General features: G+C 43.6%; 1 protein-coding gene across 2 annotated transcripts in view; it reads right to left on the reverse strand.

Moving 5' to 3' along the window:
• The window catches only part of LOC138267781 (fatty acyl-CoA hydrolase precursor, medium chain-like), a 247890-nt gene extending 237302 nt beyond the window's left edge, over positions 1-10588 (reverse strand). Inside the window, exons 1-2 of one of the 2 annotated variants that reach the window (XM_069216980.1) lie at positions 10528-10588; positions 9867-9950 (exon numbers count right to left, since the gene is read on the reverse strand). In XM_069216980.1, coding sequence (XP_069073081.1) covers positions 9867-9939 — 73 coding nt within the window. In that variant the 5' untranslated portion in view covers positions 9940-9950; positions 10528-10588. Of the gene's footprint in view, positions 1-9866; positions 9951-10527 lie in introns of those variants that run through there. The other variant, XM_069216981.1, reaches the window with a different exon arrangement.
• Between the last annotated feature and the right edge of the window lie 298 nt (positions 10589-10886).

Genomic DNA, 10886 nt, shown 5'->3' on the forward strand with positions numbered 1-10886 from the left:
TAACCTTCATTTACTGAAGGTTAGGTGCAAAGTTACTAAGTGTGAGGGCACCCTTGCACTAGCAAAGGTGCCCCCACATAGTTTAGGGCCATTTACCAGGACTTTGTCAGTGCAGGGATGCCAAAACACGCGTGCACTACATGAAGGTCAATACCTATATCTAGCTTCACAATGGTAACTCAGAATATGGCCATCTAAGGTGTCTAAGATCATGAAATTGTCCCCCCATTCCAAATGTGGTATTGGGGAACCACTTCCATGCATCCTGGGGGCTCCACCATGGACCCCCAGTACTGCCAAACCAGCTCTATGAGGCTGGCACTGCAGCTACAGCTGCTCCCACCTCACAGAAAGGGTTCTGCCCTCCTAGGGGCAAAGCTGCTCAGTCCCAGGAAGGCAGAACAAAGCATTTCCTTTGGGAGGAGGGTGTTACTCCCTCTCCCTTTGGAAATAGGTGTTACAGGCTTGGGAGGGGTAGCCTCCCAGAGAATGGAAATGCTTTGAAGGGCACAGATGGTGCCCTCCTGGCATATGCCAGCGTATATCGGTTCAGGGACCCCCCAGTCCCTGCTGTGGCATGAAACTGGACAAAGGAAAGGGGTGTGACCACTCCCCTGTCCATCACCACCCTAGGGGTGGTGCCCAGAGCTCCTCCGGTGTGTCCCTGGCATTAGCCATCTTGTTTTCCAAGGTGTGGGGACACTCTGGAGATCTCTGAGTGGCCAGTGCCAGCAGATGTCATCAGAGACCCCTCCTGATAGGTGCATACCTGGTTAGGTAACCAATCCCCCTTTCAGGGCTATTTAGGGTGTCTCCTGTGGTTTCTTCTTCAGATTTTGCTTGAAAGTTTCCACCGGAATCCTCTGCAACTCCTGCTTCATCCTCTGACCTCGGATCAACAGTAGACTGCTCCAGGAACCGCTGCAACTGCAACAAAGTATCCAGAAGAGGCTACTTCGACTCTGCAACTTTAGCTCCAGCCAGCAACTTCAACAGTTTCCATGGTGTGCATTCTCTGGGGACTCCCTGTTTTCACCCTGCACCAGAAGGACCGAAGAAATCTCATGTGGAGTGACAGCGTCACTTCCCTGCTCCAGCAGGCAACTTCTAAGATGACAACCAGTTCTCTTGGACTCCTTTCTTGGTGACCAGCGTGCTCCTTGGAGCACAGGTGGTGGACCCCTTCCACACAGACTGTCCTAAGGTCCAGCTGTCCAAATTTGGAGGCGGTAAGAGCTTGCCTTCCCTGTTTGTGACAGTACCCCTGTGCACCGCATCATCTTCACCTCCTGAAGCCTCTGTGCACTATTTGCAAGAATCCTTCATGCACAGCCTGGCCCAGGTCCCCAGCACTCCATCCCATGATGCTCAACTCGCTGAGTTGTTCTCCAGTGGCGTGGGACCTTCTTTTGTAGTGCTGCAGCAACCGCAATTTGCACCTTCTTTGTTCCCATGTCCTGGGACCTTTGTGGGTGCTGCTTGGTCATCTGTGGGTTCCCTCCAGTTTTGAGAGCCCCCTCTGCCTCATCAGTCTGAGTTGAGGCCCCCCAGTCCCTCCTGGGACCAGGCAGTGCCATTTTGATGCAATGCGTGACATTGCTTGAACCCAGGCTTGTTGGACGAATCCAGTGCTGCAACTCACCTGCATCCAAAATCTCCACGTGGGACATCCTTTGCATCATGCAGGAACCCGCAGCCATCTTCTTTGGTGCTCTTCTGCAGACTTCTTCCAACCAGAGAATTCTCTTTTGCACCATATTCAAGGTTGGCATGAGCTACTTTCCTTCCTGGAATCTTCTGCGGCTTCTGGACTTGGTCTCCTCTCTTTACAGGTCTTCAGGTCCAGAAATCCACCATTTGTTGCTTGCAGTCTTGCTTGGATCTTGCAATAACTTTAATCACGACTTGTTAGTGTGCACTGAGGAAACTTGCAGTACTTTACTCCTACTTTCCCGGGCTCTGGGGTGGGGTATTTTACTCACCTTTGTGGTTTTCTTACACTCCCAGCGACTCTCTACACACTACACTTGTCTAGGGGGGAATTTGTGATTTGCATTCCACTTTCTTAGTATATGGTTTGTGTTGCCTCTAGACCTATTCCTCCTATTGCATTCTATGGTATTTTCTATTGTTTGCACTATCCTATGACTATGTACTTACCTTCTTTTGGTGTCTAATGTATATATTGTGTATAATACTTTCCTCCAGAAGGAGTATTGCCTCTAAGATACTTTTGGCCTTGTGTCACTAAAATAAAGTACCTTTATTTTTGGTAACACTGAGTATTGTATTTTATTGTGTATAAGTACTGTGTACCTATAGTAGTATTGCAGGAGCTTTGCATGCCTCCTAGTTCAGCCTAAGCTGCTCTGCTACAGCTACCTCTATCAGCCTAAGCTGCTAGAACACTGCCTACATTTCATTAATAAGGGATGACTGGACCTGGTATAAGGTGTAAGTACCCAAGGTACCCACTACAAAAAAATGCCAACTTTCTAAAAGTAGCAATTTCAGAATAATAAGGTAAAGTTTGACAATCATTAAAGAGCATTCTAACTTACAATTCATATGAGTGGAAGCAGTATTTCTCTATATATTCTCAAACTGAAGTTCTCACTTATTATATGTAATAATACAGTAACCCTGTATTAGTCTATGGGAGTGATAGCCTTCCTACAGTGAAAAACGACATTAGATGTTTTTCACTGTCAGGATATGGATATCTTTAGTATAGTCCTACTTTTTAAATACCATGCACTCGGACATATTAACGTTTAGGGTTTACCTTAGAGTGGCAGATAGATATTAAAATGTAATGTTTAGGTTATGTAAAAGGTTTATTTTGACAGTTTGAAATGGCAATTTAAGACTGCACTGCAGACTTGACTCCCACTTTAACTGTCTGGGAATGTACATCTCCCTAGACTCTACTCAGAGGTGGGAGCTTCTCATAAATCACAGAATAACATAAACCCGTTCACTGAGCTCGAAACATGGAGCAAGCTCTCATTAACGCTAATGGGACAAGGAGCCCTGTTTAAGATGACCGCTCTGTGACACAATGGCTATAAACTTCTTCAAAGCTAATTCCTCAGGGAATTTTCCTGTCTCTGCAAGCCATAATTACTAGTTTGTTTGGGCCAGGACACAACCCAGGGTAACCTTCAATTAATGCATACAATCCTCTACGACGGGGGCTGGGAGTGGCAGATATTGGGCTATACTATCAGGCCTCGCATTTATTATCCATGAATGACTGACTACATGCTGACTGGGAGGACTCGGACACTAAATGGGAAGTGCTTTATTTAGGTTGCCCCACAGAACTATTGCAACTATATACTAACAAAACGACTAGGGCGCTATGCATGCCCATTGACGTGACCCCCACCCCCCAGATAGCAATATTGGGAATAATTTCAGGGTGGGATGGAAACTGGGCCAAAAAGAGGCTGGCCACCCTGGGAATGATGATCGCCAAAAGGGAAATAGCCTGAAACTGAAGATCCCTATCTGCCCCTACAATTTCCGATTGAGCCACAGCTATGGACTTCTGTGCCGCCACTGAGGAATGAGTTTATCTGGGTAGGCGGTGCCAGCAAAATACAGGAAATTAGACCACATGGTTTGAGATGTTAGAGCGTGGGTGGGGAAGGTCCAGGGGGTTGAGGAACCGCATGTAGATAGTGATGGACGGATATGTAAAAGTATGATCGCTGAACATGAACTGCATAGTTTATATGTTGTATGTTGTTTCACACATGTGAACTGTTTCTCTAATTGAAACACTAATGACAAGTGTTAAAAAAAACTTCACTACAGTTTACAGTGGCAGGCCTGAGACATGTTTTAATGTGCTGCTTTAGAGGGGGGCACAATGTATTCTGCAGTCCACATGCAGCATTTTAGTTACAGGCTGTATACCAGTTTTTTTATCAGAGTCCTAAAAGCTAACAAAAACGAGTTCAGCAACAATAGAGGATTGAAGGCAAAACATCTGGGGTGACCCTGCATACAAAGCCGAGTCCAGCACTTACTAACAACAGTTCACCTGATTTGACCCTAAAAGAAACGACCAATGGACTACAGTTTGCTGCACGTGGTCTTAAAACAAACACACAATCAACCTCAGTTATCTAAATGTGTCTGTAATGAAAAGTCCACAGACCAAAACTTTAACTAGAAAGGCCTGTTAAAGAAAAGTGGAGGCCGTCCAAAGAAAAGCAGTTTGACAAACACTTCACTGGATACACCTTCCATATTAAATTGTGAGAAATTACACAGTTTACAGTCAAGCTCACCCAGCAACATTTCACTGGAAAAGCGTTTTAGGAACAGTAAAATAAATTCTTACTGAACGTGCTTAACGAACATTACACTAATTATTGATACACTCTCTTCTCATGTGCTATCTTCTACGAGTACACATACTAAAAAATTGTACTCGGCACACCAGTGCTTGACACTTTAAGAATCTATGCATACATGAAAACACTTGCTTGTAGTTTGATAGACTTCCTGAACGGTTCAGTCACAGACCTAATGTGTTTCACAACCGATATACAGTACACAGAAACATATGTGTTCCTAACAGAAAATAATCTCATTGTGAAATGTAGAGCTTGGCCCTTTTTTAGGTCGAGCCTAGGCAGTGCCCATGCGCTGTCTGCAACACCTGTTGTATTCAGGAAAATGACTTTGATCCCACCTGCTGCTTTCCATAGGTTGAATCCAGTGTTGCTCTTCTTTGCTGCCTCCTAATTGGTTTGTGCACTCAATCCATCACTTTCGTTTATAGCTGAGGAGCACCGACCAAGAACAGATTAGTTACACTCGATTAGTGGCCGTAGGCTGCAATGCAGGTACTATTTCTTCTACCCCCTCACATTTTTTTGCCCTCTTTGCAAAGGCGTTCACGGTATAGCAATTTATTTTCTGATCCAGTTTTCATGATTTTCTTATGCCGCCCCCTGGCTTTAACAGTGCTTGTATGAATCGACGTTTCTCTTGCTTGCGGGTGCGACTTGAGTTTTTTTTTTTTTAACAACACATCCCTTTTGTGGTATTTCAAGCCACTAACATGTGTCTACAATACCTCTACAGGAAACACCATGTGCATCGGCATTTGTGGTGTCTACTAGGAGTAATGCACGTGAGACCCGGTAAGAGGAGGACAAAGGAGGCAAGGGATATATGACTTAATGTGTATTTTACCATATGGAGAATAAAGCATGGGGGGATTTGCATGCCGGCACTGCAACCAAGACGGGGTATTTTACAAGGATACTGCAGCAAAAACCTACCGTTAGGCCAGCAGAATGTTTGAGTACCTTTTTAATGCACGAGCATGCCTCTAGTGTTGAAATAAATATTTAGTAAAACAATTGCAAATGGATGCATTTTAAAACAATGCACATCTTCCTACGAGCATTCGTCTGATATGTTTGCTTTATTTGTGTTTCTATGGTGTCCTCCGACGCTCCAACACACACATACATGAGCAGGGGCCAAACGCCCCTCTTTCACCCTTTCTCTCATCACCCCCTGCTGTGGCATTCCGCTTAGGCTAGCAGTTGTTGGAAAAGCACCTTGTTAAGCAATTTTTTAACAGTGCATTTCTTTTATGGTATTTCAGGACCACTAACGTGTGTCTACAATGAGTCTACTAGAAATGCCATGTGCAAAGGCATTTGTGATATCTACGAGGAATGCACATGAGACTCGTTAAAGGAAGGGTAAAGCAGGCCCTTGCTATGCGCTTTCCTGTGTATTTTACCGTATTGAGAGTGGTACATGGGGAGAATGTGCATGCCGGCACCGAGATTTCCGAGTGCCCTTCTAATGCACAAGCAGGCCTCTGGTGCTGAATTAAATATTTAGTTAAACAATTGCAAGTAGCTGCATTTTAAAGCAATGCACATCTCAGGAGCATTCGTCTGATGTTGTTTTATTTGTGTGGTTATACAGTGTCCCCTGATGCCTTAATACACTCCTGCATGTGTAGGGGCCACAAGCCCATCTTTCTCCCTCTCTCTCATCACCCCCTGCTATGGGGGTCCGTTTACGCTAGCAGCTGTTGGAAAGGCGACTCACTAAGCGTAAATCGGGTTGGCTTTGTTTTGTTTGGGGGTGATGCAGCCTTTCGTGCAGGGCTGGTGGCTCTGTGAGCAGAGCATCGTAACACTGTGCATAAGCAGCACTACACGGCCTCTCGAAAAGCCAGATCACATGCTCCGCAGAAGCCTTGCCCCAATCCATCCTTCCCCCAGACACGCTTCATAGAAATCACCGTCAGTATTATGCGGAGGCCCATTCCATTCTATGCTTTGGGGGAGCCGCTTGCCATAGGCAGAATAAATGATTTTTTTAGTGTCTTAAATTAGGAAGAATTTTAGGCAAACATTGCCAGAAAGTTGAATAGAAACATTTAGGACAGTGCCGTGTACCTTCAGAGGCAAGATGAAATGCAAAGACGCGCTATGGTGACTTACTGATAATTACAGGCACTATATAAGTACAAATAAATATTCTGTCCAGCTCCCACCGCTATCTATTCACCATGCCACATAATTACACCACACAAATACACTACACACCACACAATTCAACAACTAACAATTCTAATTCAACCCACACAATTCCACTTCATACCACATACAGCCACTCCGCTCCAAACCAAAACACATAGGTACAAGACATTGTACTTTGCAACGCCAATAGCTCTAAGTCTCGCAAATGCTAGATCGACTGCATTGCAAATGCCTGTTATCTTATTAGTATCTAGTTCTAAAGTCCGAACTACAGTCGCTCACCAGATAAGAATAAGATTTATTGGTGAGCCAAGGGCACCCGGACCTTCATCAAAACGGCTCTTTGTCATTCTAAGCGCACATATATATAAGTGATCTTCTAACACTAAACAACTTTCCGCGGTTACTGGTGCGCCTCTGATATTTCTGCACTGTCGAAAGAGTAAGAGAAAAGTTTGTAAACTGTAGGTTCAAGAACAAAAAAAAGAGCAGCTCGAACATTTTGGGCGCGGCACTAGAAAGTCTGGAACAGCAGTGGAAAGCAAAGCAAACACGTGTGTTGTAAGAAGGAGGAATCCAGTTTAAACTGCTTTGGGCAATTTGGCGCGTGCTTTGGATTAAAAGTAGAACAAGGAATTACACAACGAAATATAAATATTCAATAAAGCAGCAATTAGTATTGCACGCAGGCAAAATGCATCGGATTAAAACAACTGTGTCCAACCCTGGAATAATGCATCAGGCTGGATTTGAAGATGCTCTGCTGCCTCAGTAGGGTGGAGGCAGAAGGGCTCAGTCCCTAGCATTCATCACCCCGTGTTTTACGTCACTCATTATCAGTGCTTAATTTGTGCTTGTTTCCGATGCTGAGCACCGGCACTTATTTTTGAGGGCCGGGGCTTATTCTTCTTCCTGAAGCATTTGCTGCGAGCAAAAGACACATTTGGGAAAGACGGAGGAAGGGAAAAACGAAAAAGCTTCACAAAGAGAGAAAGTTGAAAGCTGTAAGAGTGAGCTGAAGGGGCAGAGAATCGCTTTATGTGGATTGAAGAGGCCCGAGATGGCTTCAGGATTACCAGTGTTCCGTGTTCCCACATTTAATTGCAGCCGCCACGTGTTTAAGAGGAGGGCTTTGGGCACCGGCACCTTTTTATTTACAAATTAAGCACTTCTCTTTATCCAGTTCTCAAAACGGCTCTCAGTCTTGTTATCCTGTGGTTGTAACTGGACTCTTCCGCCCCTACCGTCACAGACATATCAAGGAAACACACCCTGCTCTAATGGCATGCAGGTAAATAACGGATGGGCAGTGGAGATAAACACTAGGCCGTTATTTAAATTGGACGCACTGAATGGCATGTATTGTTCACTGATGCCATAAGATACGATTTAGATCTATTTTGTGACTGGATAATGGCTTTTCTTGACCTCTATGATGTCATATGAAAGACCATTACAAGAGTGCATGTGGCCATACATAAAAGGATGCTGACGTTTCCTACGAAAGAGCAAGAAAGCAACAAGAAAGCATTACAGGATTCTTGAATGAGAAATCTAAGTATGGAACTATCCAGTTGGTTGGAAGATCTTCCATCCATGTCAGGCTGTTAGGGCTTTTCCTATCAGTAGCTGTTGTTGTGGTGGTTAACACTCCTGCAAGAAGCCACCATAAAACCTCTTTCAATGTGAAAACCATGAGTGAATAGGGTTTAGGTTTGCTAGACAATCTATGCTGGCTGTAGTCACCTAATGATCTGCGGCATCCTGGGCGGGTGCTCAGAGCAGTGCAAACAGTGCCAAGTGGAAAACACCCCTGTTCCTTACACTGCCAGTTGCTAAAAAAGCATTGCCAAAGCCAATAGGTCTGGCTTTAAAGGAACGTTGTACTGTAATGTGAAGCATTACCAGTGAATAGCATGGAAATAGATATAGACTTGGGTAGAAGCAAAGAATTGTAGAACAATGTTGGTATAGGTTAAAATGTCAGGTAACAGTTGTATTGTCAAGCCAGACTTAAATATCCATGTAGTTTAATGACTACCCTCCTCCCATGTGTGCTGCCTTCTGAAAAAAACAATATAAATTATCTAAGACACTTTAATATCATATAAATGTCATGTGTGTGTCCCTAAAAGTTCAAGCATAGGGAGCTTGATAAATAAAGTGTTCACAGCTTGTGGAGAGCAAGCACCTTTCTGTGAAAGCACACAATGTCTGCACAATCAAAACATCTACTTCTGGTTGCCAAGATGTGGGTGGAACAAAACCCCCTTTCCAATGATGTCCATATAATTGTCTTGACAATAGCTACCTGTCAAGCCAGACCATAAACATGTTGCCTGTTCACAAAGGCATGTAAGAGTAGGTAAGCTAGTACTCCTGCAGTATTACTTACTGTACTCATAAATGCTTTTGTAAATAGTAGAGGTGGGCGAGCCACTGAAAGCTCCAGCCAGGTTTGAGTCTGAAGCCTGACTCTGGCTCCTTCAGAGGTCCTGTTGACACCTCGAGCCCATAAGGAGCCGAGCTTTTCATGTGGCTTCTGCTTGCCTCCCTCTACCCACGATGTGGCATTACATTCAGAGCAGACAACTGGGTAAATAGTTTCCAGTCTTGGTGTCAGCTCAACATGCTGTGATCCTGGGCAAATCACTTAATCTCCCAATGACTATAGACAATGCATGTGACCTTGGGGTTGTAACTGGCACTCACGCGAAGCCCTCCTTCGGGGTGTTTGCACTATATTTTAAGAACTGCAGGAAAATGCACTGAAAGGTAACAACAAAGCCTTAACATAAAGAAAGACAAATAGGTAGCCATTTACTAGCTCATTTGTACAAAGGATAAATTGCGGCTTCCCCGCTTAAATTGAGTGATCTTAGGCAAATATTTCATTTCGCCAATATTCTATTTTCTTAATTGTCAATAAAAACACTTTCAAATACGTGAGTTCAGAATCAGTTGTACAAAACTGTGACTTTTAATAAGTACTTCTTAGTGCAATGTGCCCTATTTATGTCACAAAGCTTCTGCATGTTAAAATAATGTATTTTTTAAATATGTGAACAGACTTCATAATACTGTACATGATGCTTCTGACATGATTTACGAATGAAATATTTTCTGCTAGACTCATGCATGGGTTCTAAGATCTAAGCCAGACCCTTACTTGGATCGGCCCTCCATGTTCCTTTTTTGGCTCGCCCAACAAAGAATAGGGATGTGAAACTTTAATTTACAAATAATACAATAACATGTCTAAATCAGCTTAATTATAAAGTCCTGCAAATATTTGAAAATAGCACATATTAAAAATGTCGAGATTGATTTCCTTACCTTTAGATGCCACAGCTATGCCCGCAGTAACCAGACAGATAAGGGAGAAAGTCGTTCCCCAGGCGGACCTCATTTCTCCAGATACTGCAATATAAATATGGGTGTTTATTGCTTTTTGGCAGCCCAGCTAACAGTGTATATGCATATGTATGTCAGACGAATGGGAAAAGGCTGCTAAGTGGAAAATAGCTATGTAGAAACAAACGCTCTCGGGCGCCTAATCCCAGATTTAGGGGGTAAAATTCGACTCTCTAAGAGAGATCGAACCATGAACTCAAGCGGTAGAAGTGAAAACAAGGTCACATACGAATGCCAGGCTCCAGGTTTGAAAATTAAGCGAGTAAACAAAAGATGCCCCGGCCAACATGAACGCCACCCCGTCAGTGATTTCAGAGGAAACGTTTTGTAGAATCTCTTAAAATTCACATTGCACTTTAAGAACATTGACGACTTGTACGTATAAGGAACGGAACTACTTCTCTAAAGCCTCGTAGCTCGAGATTAACGCACACCTTTACAATGCGTCATTTATTAAACTGTGACACAGAACGAATAACTTTGTCAAATTAGGTCGTGCAATTTATGATAAATGAACTAACTAAAAGTGACCTTATTTTCAAAGTTATAGATTCAAGTGTAATAATGGCAGGAGCTCTCTTACCTTAATTGGCCTTTCAGCGAATGATTCTGAAACAAAATAGGGTGGAGTTTGATCTCGCGCTTTTATTATCAGGTTTTTTCAGGTCACAGTCTCGCACTGCCACCTTCTGGGCATCTCTTGTATTCATAGCTGGTAAGTTTTCAGTATTCCAAGTGTGACAATTTTTTGCGACCAGTAACGTGACATTTCATAGTCCCATGTGTGACACTCTGAGTGACACTGTTGTGAGTGAAAGAAGCAGTTATGCTCATGCAATCCGACAGTGTTCAAGCATTACTCCTTTGCAGAATACTATTCTGCAAAGCGCCTTAAAACCCACCCACCACTTATGACTGCAGTGCTCATGGAGAGACACCAAT

Source organism: Pleurodeles waltl, chromosome 12, assembly GCF_031143425.1.
Source record: "Pleurodeles waltl isolate 20211129_DDA chromosome 12, aPleWal1.hap1.20221129, whole genome shotgun sequence".
Taxonomy (NCBI): Eukaryota; Metazoa; Chordata; class Amphibia; order Caudata; family Salamandridae; genus Pleurodeles; species Pleurodeles waltl.